Source organism: Pavona decussata, unplaced genomic scaffold, assembly GCF_977016875.1.
Source record: "Pavona decussata unplaced genomic scaffold, jaPavDecu1.1 SCAFFOLD_48, whole genome shotgun sequence".
Lineage (NCBI taxonomy): Eukaryota > Metazoa > Cnidaria > Anthozoa > Scleractinia > Agariciidae > Pavona > Pavona decussata.
Genome location: NW_028145470.1, coordinates 6,351,560 through 6,376,663, shown reverse-complemented (window position 1 = coordinate 6,376,663; position 25,104 = coordinate 6,351,560). Strand labels below are relative to the sequence as shown.

The window sequence follows — 25,104 nt, the reverse complement described above, 5'->3', positions numbered from 1 at the left end:
AAGTGACTTGGTAGGAGCAAGACTTTATTTAAAAAAATTCAAACAAACTGTTCCGAAATCCTGCAGCACAACTTAGTAGTGCCCCCCCACCACTGAACGCGTGAATTTGGCCTTGATGCGACGCCTCTGTAAGGCACTTTGTTATTGCTGGCCGGGGAAGTCATATTCTCCATATTAGAAGACGTGTGAGGTTGACAGCCCTGAAAAAGTGTTTACTAAGGAGGTCTGAAATCACAGAATGTACAGGTAACATATAATAAACCTTATATAATTTCCAAATGGCTCCCATTTTATTATTCCTTTGATTCAAATTACCCCTTCTTGCCTCGCTAAAGGTAAAATATTCTTTGATTTTTTAGCTCAAGAATGAGGTAAGCGGAGCTAATTTGAATGTAAACAAAAGAATGTTAAAATGGTAGCCATTTTGGAATAAGGTCTATGATATGTTAGATGGATTAATAATGTGATGGAATATGTTAAGCCTGGTAAATAAATGAGAGTGATGTATTAATCAGTAAATGACGCAGGCATACTCAGAAAAAAAATCCGAGTGCTTCTATCACTAGTCGAACCACCTTCCGATTACTAGTTCGGATGTTAGATATTTAAATTTGAAAGAAAAAGTACCAACTTTGACCAGGAAAGCTGCTCTCACTGGTTTAATGTCAGCAGTGAAATGATGAAAACACCTTTTTGGAAGACAATTTAAATATAATTCAGCTTTACACATCTTCAAGATGCGACGATTTGAGAAATCTGGCCTGGAATAGTAGCATTACACTGTCTGAAATGCTCAGAACTAAGTCCAATTTCTCAAATTCAACATTATGGAAAATCAAGATATGCAAGGTTCAAGATAATGAGAATCCACTGTATTTAAAACTCAATCTTACATTCCAGATTTACAGAAAATATCCACACCGAACAGGGAGCAGACTCTCTAAAGCCTTTTTCTGTTTTGGAAAGTAGAAAGCTAAACAGGAATTTCTAGAGGACTGCAAGAGCAGGGAAAGTCATCCTAAACCCATTTTCTCAGGAGTGAGGATACATCTTTTCTGGAACAACACTTTTTACAATGGCATTGTGCAGTTCCAGAAAATATCCATACTCCCCCCATGGAAGGTTTTTTATTTTGCACCCCTCACCCCATTAGGAAATTCTAGTTTAGCTTCATACTTTGCTTGTGAAATTTTGACTTTTAAGACCCCCCTCCCCCTGGGAAGTTCCAATGACCTTCCGTGGGGTGGGTATGGAGTTTTACTGAAACTTCATATTGTAAATATACAGTTTGTATTAGTTTTGAAACAACTGTTGCTTTGACAACGATCTGATGGCTGGCAAATTACATGGAAGACTGTGTGATGCAGAATCACAAGCATGAGCGTAACAGGTAACAACTCTTCCTCGCACTGTTCTTGTTTAATTTTTTATAAGCATAATTATATCTCCTGTTTCCTTTACCTCATGCAAAAAAGGGCTGTCTGTGTTGTGGTTTAAAATTAAAATTTTTCAAACCAGTTTTATTTTCATTTTTCTTAGTTCAGTACTCATTATCATAATCCGAGACAAAGGGAAATAATAGTGAAATTGGTTTGAAAAGTTTAACCCACAACATCTACAAAACACCATTGCAAATCATGTTCCAGTATCCTGCTGTTTCTCTGGGGCGCAGGGTCTGCATTCTAATTAGTTGCTTGACTGTACACATGATTAGAATCAATTCTGATTGGCTACAGCATAATTTAAGCGGGGTTTCCCATTGACAGATTAAAACATGTCAAGTAAATATATTGAATAAAATATTGTAAGCTGTCTTTTTTGCCCATCATAGCCTGTGAACAGGCTCCAAGTGGGATTTAGGGCGAAAAAAATCGGCGAGCGAAAAGAATTGGCTAGCGGAGCGAGCCGAGAGCGGTCTGGGGGAGAGCATGGCGGGGGCGCTCTCCACGCTCTCTGCGCTCGGCTCCCCGATTTTTCTTTTTGCCCTAAGCCCCACTTAGGAGCCTGTTCACAGGCTAGCCTATCATGGAGTATAACAACGGAAATCTTTTTCAAGGCCATGAAAAATTCACAGAAATTCTTCTCTACAGTTTGTTGTACATTCTGAATCACTGTGCATCTGTATATCTGTAAACTGTGCAGTGGAAAGCTATGGAAGCATAGAGGAGATTTAAAACCCCGAATAGTTGGATACTAGAATGCAGTAAACAATGGTGCTATGCACATGTTTACATTTAACGTATGCTGAAATGAACATGTACTTGCAATGTTTTGTTGCAGACACTGTTGAACGAAGAAGAACCGAGCTCTACTTCTCTCAAGAAATGCGCAGCAAAACAATAATCTGACATGTTCATTCCAGGGCATGTTATACTACCTAATGATTTGTGCAGCGTGTGAAACAACAAAATTGCAGACAACTTGCAAGAAAAATTGCGTAGTGTAACAGTGCCTTAAACCAATCCTTCTCTAAACTTGAACTGACACTTGAACTCAAGTCCCAATTCAACTAGAGTAATCAAGTGTAGGAGAGTAAGTTGATATCATAGCTTCCCTCGATATCAAAACGTCCAATAGCTGCATCGTGTTTCGAAGCTTTCAGTTCCTGTAACATGGCCCAAAGCTGCTGAATGTTAGAAGCTACATTGTTAGAGTTTGGACAGTTCTGTGGTGTTATGATGGCTGGTTGATTGCGTGACTCTACCGACTGCAACCACCCCGGCACCATAGTATTACTTCTGTTCTCAAGTGGAAAACACTTCACCTCTTCTACGCCAAAATTCCTCCAGTGAGGGGATGGCTGCTTGAGAATTAGCCTCATCATTCTAGCTTGGGAGGAAGGCTTGATTACATCAGTGAATATCGTGAAATGATCCTGGCTTCCTGTCTCAAAATGTGGATGCGGCATAAGTGTGAAGTTCTTAACGGCTGTTTTCCATGTTTCATTACCAACATCATCGATAGTTTTTAGTTTTATTGTGATCGACGCCGTGTAGCAGTTCTTAAATGTCAGCTTTCCCACTTCAACAGCACGGGTTCCAGGGAAAATTATGTCCACTACCGAAACGCCAGACTTGAAGGCATCGTTCGCTTGATCTCCAACTTTCAACAACACGGGTTTCTTGACGATGCAGTCGAAAGGTTTTGGCTTTGATTTCGATAAATCATCGGCCATTTTACATCACTGTTTTGAGACGGCTGAAAAGTCAAAACTCAACAGTTAGAACCACAGTTTGATCAACATATCACACAACTCACCCAGGAGAGTTGTCAGAGTTTCTCTTCCAAAAGAAACTTTACTTTCCCAGTCTTTCGCTCTCGCTTTAAAGGACGAGAGAAAAAGCACTGGGAACGAGTTTCAAACTTTCTGCCCCAGACTCCCAATGACAAGATGAAAATCACGGCCACCCGTATTACAGGGCAGACGTGATAGGCGGGGAGAGGAGATCAAAATGGGAACGTTTCTGCTTGAATATTTTGCTGTAGTAAATAGCGATCATGAAGCATGTTTCTCATGTTTCTTAAATATGCGATTCAATCGCCATCTTTACGACGCAGTAGCCGTGAGCCGTGACAAACTCGTTACGGAACTATTTTAAAAAAATCGTCATACTTGTCCGTCAGCAGACGCGCACGAAATGACGTAACACACGAAACGCGAACAACATTTCCTGTCCTTCCAAATTAAATGCGGAATTCTGATCTTTGCTTGCACCTTGGGCGCCAACTTGGCTCTGTGCTATTTTTGGGAGCAGAAGATTGAAATCGAAAGCATTTCAGCAAAAAAAAAAATAATGAAATAATGCGATACTCTCGCTGCACCGGAAATTGAACAACACGCGACAGAAATCAGCTGAGTTTTATCTCGCTCTTAGGTTAAGAGAAAAATCCTTTCAATTTAATAGAGAATGTATTTTTGGCATCCGATAATCTTTCACATCGCGTGCAAGGAACAGAGAAATACAGCAACGATTATGTCCCTTTATTGTACATAATTCAGTTGTACGACTGCGAGGTATGATGTCTAATAAACGATTTATCCTCTTAATCCTCAAATGATTTGTACAAAGCTGTGAACCTAGAATCCTTTATTGTTTTTAGCGTGGTATTTCACCCAAGTATGAAACTATGTGAGCCATGCAAGTTAACACGGCGTTAAAACGGCCAAAAATTGACGTATACCACGACGAACGGTGAGGGGCTCACACCTTTTTGTAAAGTGCGATATCAATATTTTCAAAAGTTTAGTTTCATTTCAAAAGTTCAAGTGAATCGCTGGTTATTGATCAGTCGATCTATCAGCCAGAGCAATGAAAACATTTTGCGTCAACGCAGACTTTTGATAGAAGCCAATCGACTTTAAATAGTTCCAAAATGATCCACTTCAAGGCTTTTATTTTAGCATGGATTCATTACACAATGAATCAGTCAGAAATTAGAAGCATCTGTCTGTCGAAGTGTCCTAACATCTTAATAGTCTGTGGCTATATATTGAGTTTTAAAATTGTTAGTAGGCCCACCGTTTGGATCAGCCGAATTATAACACATACAATCACACATCTTCTTTTTCCAAGGTAGATTATAGGATCCTTCAAAATGGCCAGCGCCCAGTTGGCTTGATAGCTCAGTTGGAAGAGCACTGCATCGGAATCGCAGAGGTCACGGGTTTGAATCCTGTTCAAGCCTGAATCTTTTTCAGTCTTTGTTTTCACAGCTGCTGAAACTGGGTACATAAGTGCGATGATTTCTCATTTATCAATTCTTTCATCCGCAGTCCAAGCATGTGTGTTTCAAACATTTCACCTCCATCTGTTCATTTTTTCTAGTATATTACGAATTCACAACTCGGTGATAGCAGCGCTCCCACTTGGCTTCTGATAGCTCAGTTGGTGGAGCGCTGCATCCTTATCGTAGAGGTTATGGGTTCGAATCCCATTCAATTTTTTTATCGTCAAACCAGTAGATATAATTCAGAGAGAATTAATGTCAGTCACGGGGAGTGCTTGTGTAATCTCCTGAACCAGGGCTCATGATAAAGTGCTTGGCAATAATCCAGATCGAATTGGCAATTGGAAATGTTAGTCAGTATGAGGAGAGGGGAAAATCGGAGTACCCGGAGAAAAACCTCTCGGAGCAAAGACAAGAACCAACAACAAACTCAACCCACATATGAGGCCAAGTCCGGGAATCACGGAACCAAGGCCACCTTGGTGGGAGGCGAGCGTTCTCATCAGTGCACCATTCCTGTTCTCCCAAGATCACTCGCAACTACTCAAGCAACGTACTCATCCGCTACAATGGCCTTTAATTTACGTACAGTTGGAAAACATTTTTCTGATTCAGAAAGTTCTAAAATAGTTTTCCTGTGAGCTCACTACTTTAACCAGTAGCAAACACAACTACGAAGTTTTATTTCACCAGCAGTTGCGAACCTCGAGTGCTTTCGGCGGATCACTTCATTAGCGACTGATGTCTAGCTGTCTTTAGCTGCTTTCGGTGAATCCCGCTTACTTTCGAAAGTTCGCGCGCTACTTGGAGATAGCAAAAATCTGTTGGTATTGCATACTGATTTCTGAGATTCATATAAGACAGTAAAACATTGAGAAATGTGAAAATACTTCTAGAAGGAATCCGCCATCTTTAACAGTCTTAGTTCGCACTTTGCTCAACAGTATACGCGTATACTGAAGGTGGTTGTACAAGGGGTATCTCTTTGTCGTCCAAGTTAGACTTCTTGGCACATAATGCTTTATTGTTTTCGCTAAAAAAAATGTCAAACTATACTTTTCAAGCCGTTACGTTCGGGATTTATGAGTGCCCGGCCAATTTGGTCGCTTTTTCTCGGGGGATCGACTATAGTACTTTCATCTTCACGATTTCCTACCGGTAGGGCGGACTATCGCCATGCAAATGGCTTCTTCTTTCATGAATGGTCAGAATTGTTTTTTGGGGGGATGACATAGACTTTATCACTTTGCGATGTTAGTTTATCTAGGCAAACCCGACCTCACGTGGAGAACTGACATAGAAAAATGAGGTCACTTCGCCTCATGCAGAATCTAAATAAGTAGAGCTTTTCATGGATAAACTCCAGAGCAGGTTTATCAGATAAAAATACTTCACTCAATTTCGCGCATGTGATTCCAGCATAGAAGTGCGTGGCTAGCTCAGTAGCCTAGCTAACGGTCACGGCTGTAAACCTTATGCAGCTCACAAGCACCGTAACTAATACCTCTGTTCTCTCCGATGTTGTATTATGTGCAAGCTCTGCAGTACATTGAGTTTTTCCGGGCTTAATTTAAAGATTTAGACGCCATACCGTGACAAATCTTGAGCGGCGTATTGCACAGCAGTACGACGTATGAGATCGACCTACTATAGCGTCTGACGTCCCAAAGACTGAGTATTGTGCGGAGCGATCAAGTGGAATAATCGCGACTTTCATGTGGTTTAAATAACGCTGAAAAAAGATCATTTCCCATAACCTTTTGAGACTGACAGCCAAACCCTCAATAAATGTGATTTTAACTTCTAATTCTATCAGTATGGCTAAATTCCTTCGCGTTCAAATATTAAAGAGGTTTTATACATTGAGCAGAACATTCTCGTAATGTGTTTATTTCCTGTAGGTGTTTTACAAAAGTGATGTTCTGATTTTTCAATATTGAACTAATGCCATTTGGGCTTGAAAAAGGTTAACGAGTTTAACAAAGAGTTTTAAAACGACAAAAAGTCTAATTATTCTAGCAAACAAATTTAGCTCAGGTGATGCGATGGCTTAACCGGTAATTGCGTAAGGGGGAAAGAATTAACTTCTTCACACATCTTAATTTAGGTATTTTTTTCCAGTTTACATTGACCTTGAGCGGAATATTCAAGCGGATCTTTCTTAGCTTGCACGCGATGTTGGAAAAATCTGATAATAGGATTGGTCGGTGATACCTTTTATTTATTAAAAAAGCAACGCTGTGAAAATGTCTGACAGAATAATCGCATTCTTCTCTATTTTTTATCGCTTATGTCGATAAGGTTGTTGCTTCTAGCTTTCAAGTTATTTATCTTAAGTTGAGGCCACCCTAGACTGAATAGGCCAGGATAAAATATTAAATGAGCTTTTTTTCTAAGCCTCTCTTTCTCTTCAAAATCGTTTGACATTGAAACGAGAAAAAATACTACTAAATTTATTTTGTATCATGTCGAGAGACAGACAGAACCTCATGAAATAACCGTATATCAGCTACATTCACACCGTGTGGGAATTCTTTAATATTCAAAAATTAACGCCACATTTAGACAAGAAAGGACGTTTGACGATGTTGATTATGGAAGAGAAAGAATTGACTGTGTTTTTTGAAAATAAAACAATCTGAAATAAAACGGTAAAACTTTTTTTACAAGGCAATATAGATGTGTTGAGATAAGGCGACGTTTAAAATCAAACAAGAGCCGGTTCGTGATAAGTGCGATATTTTTCAAGTTATCGTTTTTGTAAGCCGGGCAATAAATTGCGTGTTTCGCTGAAAGCCAAGTATGAAAGGGAAATCCGCTAATAACGAGTTTAACGAATGGGATGAGACTAATTGAAGAGTGAGCTTCCTGTTCTTTGTTTTATTCCTTGAAAATTAATGAGATGTCTTGAAAAAAACTGAGTCAATTTCGAGGGTGGCACTGTTTATCTTTCTAAAGTGATATTTGACGTTCTGAGATTGTTTTCGAAAACCACTCAACCATCAGGAAGTCTTAACTGACAGGCATTCTGGACGTGATAAAAATACAACCTATTGCAAATAGTCTTGGTATGTTTTGGCAAACTTTGGCCTAAAAGAAGCCAAAACAATTGCAATGCAAAGTCAACACTGGCCGATGTATACCACTGAAAAAGCTGCTTATTTACTGCATGGTTAACAAGTACGCTGTGTTATTTCATGGTTCGTTTTCAATCACACCAAGGGATGCTTCTTACGGTTAAGTCAGATTTTTCAAGATAATTTTGATATTGCGTGCTCAATAACCTTCACGGCTTGTTTGTCACTGTATCAACAAAGTCTAGCCACAATCTTCATGCGAATGACGCAATTTGACTCCATTCCGACATTTTGAGAAGTTTTTGTCTAGTTCTTATGTTATCATTTGAAAAGTCCAAAATGAAAACTGTTTTAATAAATTGTTGTTTTAGTCAGCCAAAGGCTACTCTTGGACATAATCTTCTTGATTTGCCAATTGAAAATAGTTCTGATGATATCAGCATCACTAAACTCTTTTCCTTGACCGATTTGCGCCAGTTCGAGATCAAAACTTTTTTAGGAAAATGAAAACTTCCTGCCTTTGAGACAATTAGGGCAACCGCATATTATCATATTAAGAAATATTGGTTTCAACCTAATGAACAAATTTTTTCCTGTCAAAAGCTCTAGCGAGCTGCCAACAGTCGTAGAGGGTAAATTGTCTGCTTTCTTTGTACTGTCGAACGCTTCAAATTGACTCTTGGTAGCTATCAATTCAGGCTATCACTTTCATCACAAAATTAATTGTGTTTCCGAGACTAATTGCATGTGCTTCAAATCTGCGGTCACAATTATACGGCTTTTAAGTTGGCCATGTGCTGTTTTTAAGAACCCTTTAATTATACGTCTCAATAAACAACAATTTTCATCCAATAAAACACTGCGATCTGTTTGTACATTGTTCCCCTTATTAAAGCACCACATATCGCGAAAGCGCCACTTAAAACCTCTTCCCGTATTCATTCTTTGCATTCAAAGCACGTATATCTTGACCACAAGGTCCAAAAACGGCCGAGTCCTGCACGAAAGCGAAAGAAACGAACTCCGTCTTTGAAACATTCTCATGCAATGTGTCAACGCACACACGCGATGGTTGAAATCTAAACTTCGTTTTATTTCACTAATTGGCCTCACTTAAGTGATTTTTCCCGCCTAAAATGCTTGATTTTTGTCTCATAAGCAATGTTTGACTTCGTACTTATGGACTGCGTTAATCTTTTTGATAAGTGAACTTAGAGTACGACGGATAATTAAGGCCTAACGAAGGGGCGGAGAGCAAGTTGTAGATTGAAATAGCAACCTTAAAGACCTCGCTTTTATGTACTTAAAGGGTTGTAACTGTTCGACGTAGTGACAGCTTTCACAATAGGAAAGGTAAAGAAAAATTGGAGTGGAATCAAAGGCATTATGATATGCCACGGAAGCTTTAAATTTCCAAATTTCCAATTACCTCGTTTCGTACGACCGGAAAAAGAGTTCAAGCTGAAATTGAGTGGAACGAATCGTCCTTGAAACTCGCTCTTCCCAATTCACTGGTTGGGATTGAATGAACTTCTAATTAGTGTTTTTCTTGGTTGATAATCGCGTGTTGACAAGAGACAGTGTCAAATCGTTGAAAGAGCTGCCCGGAAAGACGATTTGATAAGCGACTGACATATGTTGGCTGTCACCCCTACTCGACACTGAAGGGCTACAACCCCGCCCTCCAAACCTGACACATGTCGCATCTATTTTATCGCCTTACGCGCGCATATTTTAAGGCTACAATGCAGGGCTTATAATAAGATCCCAAGCACTCTTTTACTCTCTCTCAAAACCGGATGAAGTTCCTCCGATATGACTTCGTTCTCAATAAACAGCATACTCGACCTAGAAGACAGCAAGTGCGGTACTTCGCCAGTTGATCGTGTGCGGAAAAATGCGCTCGCGTTTGAACAACTCGAAGACCAAGTTATGAGTAAAGATTACAGTGATCACAGGAGATCTCCAAACTCAAGTCCAGCGCTTGAGACAGATAATGCTTCGTACGAAGGTAAACGCTATACGGTTTCTTGTTCAATGGTTACATCTATTCTTGTCGCTTGTCTCATCATATGACGATCAGGAGTTCTAGAACCGGAATCCTCCTACAGGACATTGATTCTGTGATCATTCGTTCGATTACCGCGTTCTCTAAATGTACGTATTTCAAGTCCCGGTTGTGCTACGAGAGTGCTTCACTTCGGATTTTGAATATCGTCATACAGACGTGATGCATCCGCCATAAATATTTTGTGCTTCAACTACCAAACCAAAATCATTCTCAATAATTACAAGAACACATACAACATAAATATTACTAGTTTATTACAATTCACTTTCGGTGTTGTTCTGTTTTAATTTCAATTTCTTACACTAAGTTTTGTCGAACCACTCATCTGATTTTTTTCAAAATTTCGTTTTTAGCTGATTCCACGGAAAAGCTCGATTCAGAAGACTTTATCCATGAAGACAACATTGAGTTGGAGAAGGAAATTCCGAACACAAAAAAGCGAAAACGGAGAGTGCTGTTCTCCAAAGCGCAAATCTATGAACTGGAGAGACGCTTTCGCCAGCAGAGGTACCTGTCTGCCCCTGAACGGGAACAACTCGCAAGGCTTATAAACCTCTCACCCACTCAAGTGAAAATATGGTTTCAGAATCATCGATACAAATACAAGAAGCAAGTCGGCGATAAAGGACATTTGCACATATCAGGAGAAGCCTTTCCGACATACATGAGTCCAAGAATTGTACCAGTACCTGTTTTAGTTCACGAAGGACAGCCTTGTGTTAGACACACAAGTGTGACTTCCAGGCAGGAATTCGCTAATGGATTCGCCTACCCGCCGGTGCCATTATTGTACTCGAACCAGATATACAACAATCGATATTGGGGCTTTTCTTAGATTACAGTAATGCGTTGGTAAACAGCGCGCTTCGTGGCGAGTTATGTTCGTTCATACAAACGCAATTGAAGCGGACTTAATCTTCTACATGTTTGAACTGCTTAGCTGTTTTCCGGGGTTTGTGTTTCGCTTTCCACCACTTATCACATTCAAGACACTTCTGATGTAATCCTCAAAGATTAGTCTTTGATTCCACGTATTTAAAGCACACCAGCTTGGCTTGACTTTTCAACTTTACAAGAAGTTCAATTCTCTAAGATTTTGTCTCGGATTTTAGGTTCGTTTGAAAAGAACTTCAAGTATTCGCCATAATGAATATTAGTTTATGTACAAAAGATTATGACCATATCTGTTTTGTATTTTAAGTAAAAATAAAATCTTACCCCCGTCAATGAATTTTTAAGTGGGTGTGAGAGGTATCCCACCAAAGGCGTGAATTAGATTCAACCATTCCTGTTCTGGATTTGCTTTTTTGTTTAAGAGTTTATTGTTGGCGCTAAGAATTCGCGAGGAGACGCTTTGGGTTAACATAAAGCTGCAATGTTTACGTTGAACTTGGCAAACAAGTTGTACAAGATTATGAGATTTTGTAATCTACTAAATAGCCAAGAGTCAAAAGAGCGCACGTATTAATAAAATTCGCACGTTTTGAACCACCGAACGACATTAATTTTCAAACTCCCGACAAAAATTAAAGGAAAACCGGACATAGCCCTATAACAAAGAATCATTTTCCTATTGTTTTATGCGTGGGTCCATCTATTGGAGTATGCCGTCTTGACGGGATTCCAAAATTACGAGGTGCAAATTTTCCAAACGTGATGTTATTTTGAGCGTTAAGTATGCCTAAGAGAAGATCTTGGCAGATTTACGTGGGGATAGAGTCAAGGTTAGATAAGGGAGCAACGATTTGGCGGTGCCAACGCTTACAAGGATTATGTCAAATCTTTAAAACCCCAAAACAGCTTGTAACCTAGCTATCATGTTGAATTCAGTCTTATCTCAAGAGCGTTATATAGAGACCTGAAAGTCAGCATTTATCGGCTATGAGGAGGGTTTACGGCTATATCGGTTAAATACGGATCGAGTTTTGTGATCTTTTGTTAGAATAACTCAGTTTTGCGCACAATTTCTCCTTAAAATTTGCACTGTAGTCAAATTCTCCAAATTGCAGCTTAGCGCAAGTGTTTACAAAGCTCTGTTTTGTGTGAAAATTGATTAACCGAGTGTTAATCTACAAAATTGAGTCCGTAAAGCCAAGTTTAAACGATTAGGTTTGGAAAATTAAAGCCATTTTAGAATTCCTACGTTGCTATGTAAGTTCAGATAGTACATACTTATTGAATTGCCGGGTAAGACAGCAAATAAATGCCAGGATAAAGGCTTAAAAGAAATGAATAGCTTTTGTAACTCAGCTTAATAAACCATCTAGCAATAGTAATTAATTCAAGATTTGGATGATAATTTTCGCTGGGTATAAATCGAAAATGCGTAACAAAAGATCGACAGGTACGCTAAAATTTGCCCATAGTGTAAATACAGCTTGAAGAGGTTTAGAATAAGAAAAGACGTTTACAGAGTGTGTCATTACAGCTGTCTAAGTATATTTATGCCGAGCAGTGGTGGGGTTTTCAATGAAATAACAAGCTGACATTTTCTGAAAAATATAAGGCCCTGTCCACTTCTGAAAAAAAACACCCCAAACCACCAATTTCCACTTTTCTTTGGGATTTACTAATTTAAGCTGAAAAAACACAGAGCATGCTTTTCTAAGAAATATCAGCTCTATCGTGATCACTGGTGGAATTAATTCTACGTCACTTTTAAGACACAAAAGCTTCGCGAGGCTTTTTATTTGCAACTTTTTACAGGTACTAGCTCTCTTGAGTTTATTAGAGACTTCCATCAATATAGTTTGCAGTCGCATTACCATATCATAGAATCAGTGATCAAGTTATGTCAAAAATATGCAATAAAAACGTCAGAAACGTACAAAAAATACTGCTGAACTTCTCTTCCTCCTGATCGAGCCTTCGCAAATTCTCCTGCTACGAGATTTTGTGTGGAAAACTTCAGTCTATACTAGGGAGAAGGAAGGAAATTCAGTGCAAAAACTTGCAGAATTTCATCTCAAATTCGGTCCTTTGTGGTCAGGAATGATTTTCTTGGGACTGGCATCGCTCAAAACCCGGGTAACAAAATCCAGATTAATTTGTATTCACCTTGAAAAACAAAAATTACCCCATGAAAATACTGTTCAATATCAGTTTTCACTTTTAATGGTTGCAGTTTAGGATATCGACTTACAAGCCAACAACAAGCCGTGTAAAAATACCTTCTATAGCACTAAGTCCTAAATTGTGTTAGAAATTCAGATGGAATTGTGCGGAAAAAATAGCGTTTTCTCTGCAGTTTTGTCACTGCCTGCTATGGAGAAATTCATACAACAGAGCGAAATAAGACGAGCTGGGATTTTCGGAAAGCCAGCGTACACAAATAGAGTGAAACCTCGATTTAACGAAGTGCCAAGAGACTAGAGAAATTGGTTCGTTATATCGCGGTTCTGTTCCATACATCAAAAGTCCGGGCTGGAGAATATCGTTCGTTATACCGAGGACTTCGTTATATAGAGGTTCGTTAAATCGAGGTTCCACTGTATCCCTTATAGAGGTCCGTAAACGAACTTTGAAAACAGAAAACGTTTGAAATATGTTTTCTTTAAAAGTATTCTCGTTAAGTGTCGCAATTTTCAGCGTTTCATCCATAGGCTCAAACCGATAAATTCACCAGGTACCTCCAGTAACCAACGTCACCATTGAGTAGTACTGCAGCTTTCATTTGAATAGTAACACTCTTTGAGGTGTTATAAACCGAATCAAGAAACAATAAACAGTATTAAACGCCTCACAGAAAAATATTCAACTTAAAAAGACTCTGAGATTTACACCAACCATATTAATTGACTCGATGTTAAACTCAATAGCTGGGAGGGTGAAAAATCACCGTTTAGTTTCCTTTTTTGCGTCTGTCACGAACGCTAACAGCAGACCACTAAGGTTTTATTTTGGTGGGACAAGTACTCGATCTTAATAAAGTTTTATTGTTTTCCATCTTATCGGCTGTAGTCTAGTTAAGTACTTGGCTGGCTTTTATCACGAACTTTTTCACTCACAGTTGATGAAACCCAAGTCGAAATTTCAGCAAAACAAATAAAGATGACATATCTCAGGTGAAATGAATACGAAGACGAACAGGTTAGCCGTTTTGACGTCAGTTAATATTACAATGTTTGCGTTCTGCTTTGTGGAATCTTTCATGATTTCACCAGGTGCAGTGTTAAATCTACAACAGTAGACAAAGAACGTTGCGACATCGAAAAAATTGAGGGGACAAAATAATTTAAAATTCCGACTTCTTAAAACCTTTTCTTGATTTTTTTCTTGGACAACAAGAAAGTAAAATATTGAAAAAGAAAACTCTAATCTGATTTATTTATTATTTCAAAGCATTGAAAAAGTCAGTACGAAAGCCTTCACTGATAGGTTCAAAACCAAGACTTATCATCTTGTACATGAACCATAATAGACAACACCACAGGAAAGCACTGCTCAGACTCAAACGTTAAAATCACTTAGTATACAGAATTATAAACAGCACCACAGGAAAGTACAGCTCAGTAGCTTGAATCATTTGAATGGTCACACTTTAGGATTCGTCTACAGACTAAAAAGTTAGAACCATCTTATACAGCATAATAAACTGCACCACAGGAAAGTACTGCTCAGTAGCTTTCATTAGCAAGCGAATATCTTTCGTGATCCTATAGCAAATGACCTTATCGGTGATGGCTGAGATTTAAGTATGTAATAACGTAACCAAACTTTGATTCTGCGAGAGGGTTGAAGATATCCCTGTAATCATAACTCTCCGCCCAACACAAGGTCAGTAAGGAACAAGAGCGTAGTGCTAAATACGTTTTCTCCTCCATGGTAAGGATCTCGGGCTATAAACTGATTCATGGTAAGCGTGATATTTTTAAAAACGTATTCATTACAAAAATGAATTTGCCACACTGAACGCGTCAAAGGTGAGCAAAATTCAAAGAGATCTGATTAATACTCGAGGAAACGTAAAAATTAATAAATTGTAACTATACTTCTTTGTAAAAATCGCCGGTAAAATTTTCACTTCTATCCGGCTTGAGATTAAAGCAGACGAGTCCTCAAAGTTAACTTCACAGTTTTTCTAAATTCATCATGGCGAATGTGTTCCGCGCGAATTCAGTTTGTTTTCGTTTAATTCCTTGTTTAAAAATGCGATAATAACCCGAAATGTGCTTTTTTTTCCTTCAATTAATAACAACTTAGAAATTATTATTAAATTTCCTTGATGCGCAAGAACTGTAGAATATCATGAGACGGAGGGAAACTAATTACAGTCAAAAGCCAGGTTAATGAAGTTAACTGAGAGATTGAATTATCCTATTTAGAGGCGAAGTAACGTTTCTAATCCCAAACTTTGACCTATGTACTGATAATTTTGCGTCTGTTGATCAAACGCGGACCATAGTACATTTATTACACGGAGTAGGACTGATAGCTCTCATTAATTTGCAACGTCTGTGGAAGGTTTAATGCAAAATCAGAACTTAACTTTTTTCCCTGATGTGGTTGTACTGAAACCCTAGAATGTTGTATTGAAATGAAAGTTGCTAAGCAGTACTGAACTTTTGATCCTGTACGTAGAAGACAACCAAACTTTTGACTATTCAAATAAGGCATCGAGCCACGAGCCACGAGCCACAAGCCACGAGCCACTTCCTTGGTGCTGTTGTTCATCTTCAAAACCTTTACTTTGTACACAGAGAGCCGCCTCGGAAGCATATTCCCAGTAGCAGCAGAAGTAGCCAACTTTTGAGAGATCAGGTCCCGTTCTACTCTCTGGCACTGAGCACGTGAGAAGGTCACGTAAAGTTAGCTGTAGCCACACGCAACAATTAATTCAATTTGGAAAGTTTTCAACTGCAGCTCTCATGGTGGACTTCAAGACACTTCAAACAGGCGTATTAATTAATCCCATAGAGGTTCGGCCAAAATCATCAAATAAAAGGTACGATTGTTCTTCGTTTGTGCTCCAAGAAAACCTCCTCACATGCTTAAAAATGCTGCCCGAAAGCGTTCATTTCAATGGTCAAACATTAGGATATGGTATCCACAGACTCAAATGTTAGAGTCACCTTGTACAGCAAACTAAACAACTCATAATGACTGGGGTCACTTTGGAAGATGTCTTCAACAAACTGTAAGTTTAGGCCTCTCAGAAACTGTGGGGATAAAAGACTTAACCGAACATCACTTCAGTGAACAGATAAATATAGGAATAGAAGCGAGTTGTTTTTTTTTTCCATCAGATCTCGTGTCAATGGCCGTGTCACTGTTATCTATACACATGCACGAAATATGAAAACGTTTCGAGAAAGTATCATTTCTATCAAACTTTAAATCATTCATTAGGGTAACTCTTTGGTCTTATAATTATTGATGTAGTAAAACCCGTTGAGTGGAAAACGGATTCATTCGTGACCTTAAAAGGGAAACTCCGATGAACTAAAATTAAAGTCATCAGGAAAAGTGGAATTTTTTAAGACTTGTGTGTATACAAGTAACACGGTCGGCAGCTTAGCACCAGTTCATTTTTAATGAGGTAGGGTGCTCTTGTGGAATTTGAGGTGGTAGGGGGTCAAACGAAAAAACTGACTTCACAGGGGGGGGGGGGGGGATGGCACCTAAAAAATAGGAAGTCTGATGTTCTGATGATCATTGAAAGAATTCCCAGTACTAAAACAAAAACTTAAATTTGACGTAAAGTGTAGCACATTTTTCTTAACTTTCCTTTGGGGGAGGGGATGGGGGTTATCCAAGAAAAGTGTAATTCCGAGGGGGGTCGAGTAAAACGTATTTGAGGTGGACAAAATTCCATCGACTCCCCCTGATCTTTAAAAAGAGTGATCCTTGTATCATAAACAAGGAGAAATGAATTTAAAAAAAAAAAAGCAACAGCAACATTTCCAAATTCCAATTCGGCGATCTAGTGTTCCGCGCTAAATACATTGACATTTAAATAAAAGTGATTTAGACTGATTGAAAAAAAAAATTGTCAACAATGACCCAAGGGATAGAAAACCAACTTCGCACTCACGGAACACTAGTATGGCACTGTTTTGTATCAAACGGTATGTAAAATAGCGCGAGGACATTTCATCTCTTCCCCCTTAAAACAGGGTCGTGCAGGTCTTAAAAATTATTTGTTTATTATAGGTGAACAAGGGGGAAATACGAAAAATTCCGTAAAGGGATACACCGAGAACCTATTTCGCTACCAAACACATTTACACATTTCAGGAGCAAAAACACAGAATTTAGGATTTTCACGAATTCTGATTTTGGTTATTTCTGGACGATGACCCAATTAATCGCACCCAAAGTAAAAGACTGCCAGTCACGATATCAAATATAATTTAATACTTATTACTATTTGATAAAAAGAGATACTTGACTGGAAACGGGTATTCTAAGAGGGATCGAGTTGATGCCAGGGTTTGGCCGTTTTCAACTGGCCGAGAGCCGATGGTAACTGAATGACATTAATGTCACCTTTCCAGGAGTCCATGGGTTCACAACGTTTCTCAGCTGTGGCTGAAAGTTGCACGAGTAGTGAGGTAAATGATTCACTAATTTATTGAAGTATCACAGATACTTTTATTTCGTGGACTCAGACCGTGCCAAGAGATCGATCGTTTGAGTTAATCCTGAACTGCCTCTCCACGATGACGCCGGGTGGTTGCCCAGACTTTCCTGGTTTCAAATTCCTGCCCTTCTCTTCTGGAATAACGTCAAGCGCCAAAGTACAAATAATAAATTGATTAAATTATCACAAGATGGAATGCTGGTAAGCATGGGCGAGGGATTAGCATCTGTATGAAGGCCTTTACATGATTATATGGCTTGGCATACAAGCAGTGGGCGTATTGAGCTCATGCACTGCATGCAAGTATTTAACACACGCACCGACTAACGGTATTAAGAGACTTAACCTCCAGCTCTCAGAATAATACGTGATCTTTCGTAAAAGGCGGTTCTAGCGGCTTTGAGTGTGTAGACAAAAGTTATCAGTTAAGCTATTGAGCAATACAAGGTACATGTGATGTCAGATTATTTTAGTGGTTCTAAATTTGGAGTCAGGATATGGACAAAAGCCAAAGGTGTAACCATTCAAGTCAAAATAAGGCCGTCAAGCGGTACTTCCCTATGACACTGAGTGTTAGTTCCTTGACAGTTTCCAGCATAAAATTTCATTCGAACAGCCGATCACAAATACGCAGCACTGATCATGACGTAAAAAGTTGAACCACCTTGTATCAAATGGTAGTGCAAGAAAGTACAGTAACTGCTCTACAGTAGCTTTTATTTGGATTGAATAGCGCCACTTAGAATTTCATCCACACCCACTCAAAAGTTAGAACCACCTTGCACAGCATAATAAACAGTACCACATGAAAGTGCTCCTCAGTAGCTTTCATTTGAATGGCCACACACTTGAATTTAGAGAGAGAGTCGTCTTGTCAAACATAACAACACTGGACCACTGGAAAGCATTCGGCTCAGTAGTTTTCAATTGAATGGTCACACCTTTAGTATTTACTCAAAGTTAAGTCAGAACCACCTCGTAGAGCATTATAAATTCCGAATGAACGACAGAAGATTACTTCTCAAAACCTGTCATCTGAATGGTCACACTTGAGAATTTCGCCCACAATCTCAAGATTCACAGGACCATAAACCAGAGAATGACCCTCGGAGAGAAAACGGGTTGCACCTTGCCATCGGCGTTTCTCATCTTCAAGTGGTAGGCCAAGGTCGGAGGCGGCCAATTCATTTATCTTGTTGTGGTTCCGTTTTTTAATTCGTGCTAAATGACTCCCTTTGTTGTTAAGGGATTATGGAGTGCCTTCAAAGGAAGGAAATGAAACAGATTCCCTTATTATTTGCGGGCTGAGTGCATGGACCGGTTCACGTCCTACATGCCACTTCAACAACTTTGTATGATAAGAGAATGACTCCTACTGCGGGTGGTTCGTGTGAGCGGGCGGGAGAGGTAGAATTTTAAACAAAGAACAGGTCATCGGTCAGTGCTAGTGGAGTGTTCTTAAACATACCTTCATCCACTTCCAAACAAAGAAATATTCACGTAACTGTCAAATCTATAAGCACCTTAGAGGTCGATTTTGAATGATTCCTGCCTGTAAAGATGTGCTGATCTCATTAATCCTTTCAGAGAGTCTGCAGGCCCTTTCCAAAACCTAACAAAATAACGAAAGTTAAATAACCAAGCTTGGAGTTCCAAGACTTAAAACCGGGGAAACTCCAAACAAAGTTCTTTGTAAACTTTCGAAACCGTTTTAGAGTAGGAAATAGCGGTTCATTAGCTTTCATGTGAATTGTCATACTTGAGGAATGTTAGAGTGACAAATGCAAACTGGGGAAAGTTCCTTTAAGAATTTAAAAATACTTTTAAGTATTTAAAAATACTTTTATCTATATTTAGGTTTAATCTAGTCTATAATCTCAAAAAAATGGAGGGTGAAAAATCCTCAGAGGCCAAGACCTTGAAGCAAAGCCGTTTATGTGCTGTACAAGGCGGTATTCTACCTGCTAGTCTTAGAGCCCAGTCTGGGCAATGAGATCCACAGTGTAGAAAATTGATTTTCTTTTCTTCTTTCTTTGTGCAGCCCCTGCTATATTTGTCTGAATAGCTTAGAATGATGCTACAATGTCTCAGGTATACGGAATGAAATTTTTTTATTGCTGGGTCGGTGATACATCACTCCGATATCACCATACCATTTTGTCCCACTATGCTAATTATGCAATCTTGAATTATGCCATGAAGATTCAAACTTTTTCTAGAGTGCAGAATATTTGGCCGAAATACTTCAAACTTGGACTCAGCATTCAAGATAAGTCATTCTTGGATTTACTGACACACATTCAGCTTAACTGTACCTTTAGAAGCAGTGGGGTGAAGACGTGGAAAATTTATTGGTATAGATGAAACAATTTGTTCAAAATCAAAACTCATTTCAGGAAAAGTTATCGATCACACTTGTGTCGAACGATTTTATCACATTTTGTCAACTATGTTTTTAAATGTTAAAGTATGTTGTACATAGAAGCCTCTTTGAACATCTCACGTCCAGTTCTTTGGCCTCCTCTTCCTATGTCGGAGCTAAATACAATGTGTCCTTAGTACCTTTCGTGGTTTTCTAAGTTCTGTGGCTCCCTGGAAAGCATAGAATTTTATACCCTAAAGGCCTAGAAAGCCTGGAAATTTCAAAAAGCGTATTCCACGCTTTCCTGGCTTTACCGAATGTGCAAAAAAAAGCGGGGAAAGCGAAGAATGAGTTCTACCTTAACTATCTTTCCAGGGTTTCATAGTTTCCTGGAGAACGGGAACATTACACCCCCGGCATTACACCCTAAAAGCCTAGACTACCCCGGCGTAAGCCCATGCTTTGTTACCATGGAAACCTTGAAAGCACAGAACGATAATTAGGACGTATATTCATACCATGCTTCCCAGAGCCTTTCAGTGTATGCAAATATAAGCGTTTAGTTCTTCAATCAAATTTTATTTAATTTAGTTCTTGCTTTGACCTAAGTGGAATCTAAGCAACGTTTATACCACGACTATATGCATGATAAAAGGAAATATTTTTTGCTGAGAAGGCGTGACAGCCTAGCATAACCCATGACCGGCTACTGAGGCAAACTAGCAATTTGATTGGCCAGATACGTATACGCAAGGGCCTTCTAATTATCGACCCGCCTGCCCTGGGAACGCGCGAAAGGAAATTACCTTACTCATACAACACAGGCTTGCCACAAGTCGACCACCTTAAGCGACGAAGTCGCGAAAGTGAATACCAAAACCAACTTAACATAAAGAGCGAAGAGGGAAAATAATATTGAAAAGGGCTTTTAGACAGTCTACATACAACACTGTTTCTTTTGCTACTGATAAAGTGTTCTTAACCTTTTACGATTCGCCTTTAATTTCAGTGAATTAATAAAAACATATCAAAAAAGTCATCATTTTAAACTCTAAGAGAGGTTTTATAGAAACTGAATTTTACTATAAACTTAAACGTAAGACAATAAGATTCGTGCCTTTTTGTGATTGCTTTAAAACACCTTTGTAGATTTGTATGACAAAAGGACACTTTTGTAAGCGTAAAAATAAAATTTGGTTAATTAATGTAGCTTTGGATAACAGAGTACCTTTTTTAGGCGAAGCCGCATTTGCCGTGTTTTTCAGAGACACAAATTCCATTTCAAAACGGAGAGAAATTACTAAGAAAGCAGATAAGAGACAACTAGGATAACAAGGTCAGTAAGTTAAATTTTGCAAGTATATTTCCATAATTACTAATTGGGTATTTTAAAGTGTTGCAAATGGCTTCAAATATGGCTATACATGTACAGTCCAGCATTGAGCACGTTCTCGGTTAGTTTTAAGTGTGGAGAAAGCGCCAAACAAATATAAGGCCGTTAATTCGGTTTAAAGATTCAACTAGCATGAATGAAGAGCACAAAATGTGCTGGCAACACTTTTATAATTATTTATTGTAAATTTGTAATAACAATAGGATTAAAGAACTTGTGGTCTTCATGTGTGACCAATACGAGACAGCGAAAACGACCGGGATGCGACTTCAGACCTTGAAGTTTGAAGCTCGGGCATATACCGTTACAAAGAGCTTTTTTGGGGCAACTTAAAATACAAAAGCCGTTCATCCGAACTAGTAATCGGAAGGTCTTAGGTTCGACTCCTGATAGGAGCACTCGGAATTTCTTTTTCCTAGTTTGCCTGTGTCATTACTGAATATACATCCTTCTCAAAAGTTCACCATTATACCAAGTTTACCATTCTCCGGTAAAATGGTGCTACGCAGCTTTGTTCGGCAACTGTTCCTGAAATTGTTTTCAATTTGGAGCATAGAAAATCGATGAAAATATACGTACTGAATTAATCATGTTTCCCAGCAACCGTTTCTATGGCTACAATCCAAAAAAACGTCAAATTGTTGTATCTGAGTTTAGACAGAATTAATTGTAGCTCGCATAATAAGCACAGCTCGACACAGCTCCGCCAAACGGTATCTGGCTGAAAATGGTGTTCCGTGGGTCAATCAGTAAGGACTTGAGATTTTTTCCTATAATTTTTGCTATTCAGATAAATATATAAGGGGGTGAAGTGAATCGACTTATACTGGTATCTGGCTCCTAGACTATGCCCTTTGTACCTAGGATGAAGCGTTCAATTCATGACTATTCAACTGAACTGCACTTCAGCAACGTTTTTCTGTGGTGCTACATGGTTTTCGTACACTTGCACCCTTGGGAGGAAAAGCGGGCATGAACACTATGCGCATGTACCAGTTTGCTGCGAGATGATATTTCCTATGGAGCATTCTAGAGCTCTAAGCGTTGTAATTGGTCCCCCCAGCAAATAAATAAGGTTTCTCCAGCGGCAACGGTATAGAAACACGAGTGAGTCACCGTATTACTGAGTACGACTAGAAATAATTGGCTCTCAACTGAAAAGGTGGACAAGTAGTGTCGTTCAAGTAATTTCAGTCAATGGGGCACTGTTCGGTGACTGTTACCCTAAGGTCGAAAGGATAACAAATTCCTAACTTTCAATAATCAAAATATCTAAAGGAATTATCATCAACAGCAACAGCAATTAAAAGAACCGCTCAGTAGCCGTTTTCATTTGAATGTTTCGTCCACAGACTGAAGACAGAGCCAAAGGGTTAACAGACTTGAAAAGATTTGTTCAAATAAGTCGGTAAATCATTGTAAATATAATAGCCATTTATCTTCGTTATCTTATTTTCTCAAGGAAGCTTTCACAGGCTAAAGAGAGAGCCAAAGGGTTAACAGAAGATTTTTGCAAAGTAAATCGCTGTAAAGAGCAATTTAGCTTCATTATCTCATTTTCTGTAGAAGCCGTCTTTTCCAACGTATTTCCGTGAGTTCGTGCTTGCCATGAAGTGTAGCTTAGACGCTGTAAGAGGATTTAACGGGATATAAGTCGCAATCTGTAAATTCTTCGCTTTTCAATTGTCTAACTGATCAATGCCATGTATTCTAGCCGCCAGGCTGGCTATAAAAACAAGCCTGCAAGTCTGTGAGGGCTGAAAAATGAAAACTGAGACTTTGAAATTTCGTTTGCCTAAAGGTTTACGTAAACAGTACCACAGGAAAGTACAAGTGGAAAAGCTTTCATTTGAATGATACAGTTTCTGAAGGATTCTGTACACAAACTCAAAGTTGTAGAGTCACCCTAAGCTGACCTCTCAGTGCAGCAGAACTGATAAACCCTACAACAGGAAGCGAAAGCTAAGTAGCTTTCGTTTGAATGGTCTTAATTTAGAGATCTCATCGAAAGACCTCAGAGTTAGAACTTTGAATGTACATGACTAGACATGGGTGGGCGTTTAGGTCTACAGCAGCATAAAGGTGGGTTATACCGCCAATACAGACAGTATAACAACATATACCCTTCTTGCAAAAACATAGTGCGTAGAATTCAGAGTTCACAAACTAGGTAGATTTCAAGTTTTAGAATGATGTGTTCTTCATAATAAATTGGATAAGCTAAGGTATTTGAATAAAAAAGAAGGATTCAGTTTTGAAGTCGTGAGAATCAGCTTATAAGCTTAAGCTTGAACCGAACTCGAAACTCTGACCTTTCAGTGCAACAAAGCGGTGTCCTTGCCAAGAACACAACACATGACATTTATAAATACGCATTAGAGATGAGATAAACCGTGGGACAAAATTGTTGCGCAAGAACACAATACATTTATAAAGCCACCTGGATCGAGAGAGGCACCGTGAGGGTAAAGTGTCTTGCACAAGAATTGGCGAAAAAATTTGTAAACCTGGGCCAGGATTAGTGTCAATTTTGACTTGGACGTCTTTCAAATTGTCACTCAAATTAGTACTGAAAACACTTCCCCAGTAAGGGCAACAAAATATTCCAGGCTACTTTGATTCACGAACAACCAATCGAGTCCAGCGGTAAGACAAAACATATGAAGCAAACCCTCTTGTCTAAGGAACACAAGTTTGGTCAGGGACTACTAGGCAACTGCAGCTACCCAAAACAGATCCTAGCAAAATAGCATGCATTGTCAGTAAAATAAAAGTTCTGCTCTCCAACACTTTTCACGGCCAACACCCCAAACAACCAAACACTTAAATTACAGACAAGGTATCGGTGAAAATGACATATGAATTAGCGAATGCCCGGATGTAAAATAAAGACGCATAATTGCTTATGTGATAACGTACCTGCATGGCTCATGATTGGCACATGTTGGTGGAGTTGTACATTCACCACACAGGCAGCCCATGCTGTTGTCACCATTGAGTTATGCATGCTTTAAAACGGAACTCAGAGATATATAACGTTCGTCCCGAACAATGGTGTCCTTATATAGTTGTGACATATAAAACAGATAGGACTTTAGAAAACGATCTGATCCTCATATCCGTAAACGAGTGCAGCTGAAACAACCCAGACCCCTTCTCTTATTCATAAGCCGTTTATTGCTGTGGCTGGAAAGCCTGACTTGCTAACTCAACGATAACTTAGTACAATCCAGATAAATGTCTCTCTCTTGTCGCAGCAAAAGTAGAATTTACCTTATTTCACTATATCACCCGTTTAAGATTTCTGTTCAGTTTTCTCATCACATTTTGCATGACAATGTGTTGTTTTTGTAGCGAGAAGTTGAGTGTTAATCATTCTATGACCTGCTGCATGTTTGGCAGTCCAGCTGAGACAGCTTAGTAGGAATGTTTTTTGTTGTTCACAACTCAGCCCTTTAAAATCTTGGGTCATATCATGCTGTTCCCCCATCGGATTTTAAGCCAGAGTATTAAATAAACAAACCTGAAAGGAGAGAAGGATTGTAAAAAGAGTAAAATGATTTGTCCATCAACACAGCTCGTTTAGACAGCCTGGATGGGGAAAGGCACTGAGACTGTCTGAAAGACACCAGTAGACATGCACCTTTCAAAAGCTGTATTTTTACTGGACCCTGATATTCTGCAGCTGCATCTTTTTAAGGGTGGGGATCATTGTTCTGTTGTTCGTCCTTTTGTCCTCTCGACCAACCATGTAAGACGTTGCAAAAAGGGGAGGTCGCTTCAAAGACACAATTCAAAGGAAAATACAAAAGCTCCAGCCTGTGTAGGCCCGATATGGAGTTTAAGATGCATTTTAAACAATCACAACTTCGATATTGATATCAAAATATT

At 39.0% G+C, this 25,104-nt stretch overlaps 2 protein-coding genes and 1 non-coding gene across 4 annotated transcripts in view; 2 read left to right on the top strand and 1 right to left on the bottom strand.

Moving 5' to 3' along the window:
- Positions 1-644: 644 nt before the first annotated feature.
- Positions 645-25,104, bottom strand: part of LOC146482024 (nicolin-1-like) — a 39,526-nt gene continuing 15,066 nt past the window's right edge. The window contains exons 1-2 of one of the 2 annotated variants that reach the window (XM_085108125.1): positions 24,133-24,553; positions 645-3,198 (exon numbers count right to left, since the gene is read on the bottom strand). In XM_085108125.1, coding sequence (XP_084964251.1) covers positions 2,519-3,175 — 657 coding nt within the window. In that variant the 5' untranslated portion in view covers positions 3,176-3,198; positions 24,133-24,553 and the 3' untranslated portion in view covers positions 645-2,518. Of the gene's footprint in view, positions 3,199-24,132; positions 24,554-25,104 lie in introns of those variants that run through there. The other variant, XM_085108126.1, reaches the window with a different exon arrangement.
- Trnas-gga (transfer RNA serine (anticodon GGA)) lies at positions 4,614-4,686 on the top strand. Its single transcript has one exon. It is a non-coding gene; the product is annotated as a tRNA-Ser (tRNA).
- LOC146482026 (homeobox protein Nkx-2.4-like) lies at positions 9,527-11,368 on the top strand. The gene is made up of 2 exons (XM_085108059.1): positions 9,527-9,816; positions 10,230-11,368. The coding sequence occupies exons 1-2, from the start codon at positions 9,621-9,623 to the stop codon at positions 10,709-10,711; spliced, it is 678 nt and encodes a 225-aa protein (XP_084964185.1). The 5' UTR covers positions 9,527-9,620; the 3' UTR covers positions 10,712-11,368.

What these genes read in the sequence shown, in the direction of transcription:
- LOC146482026 (XM_085108059.1), top strand. Translation starts at nt 9,621, where the DNA reads ATGACTTCGTTCTCAATAAACAGCATACTCGACCTAGAAGACAGCAAG. An exon ending in AGATAATGCTTCGTACGAAG is followed by an intron (nt 9,817 to 10,229) that starts GTAAACGCTATA and finishes TTTCGTTTTTAG; the next exon opens with CTGATTCCACGGAAAAGCTC.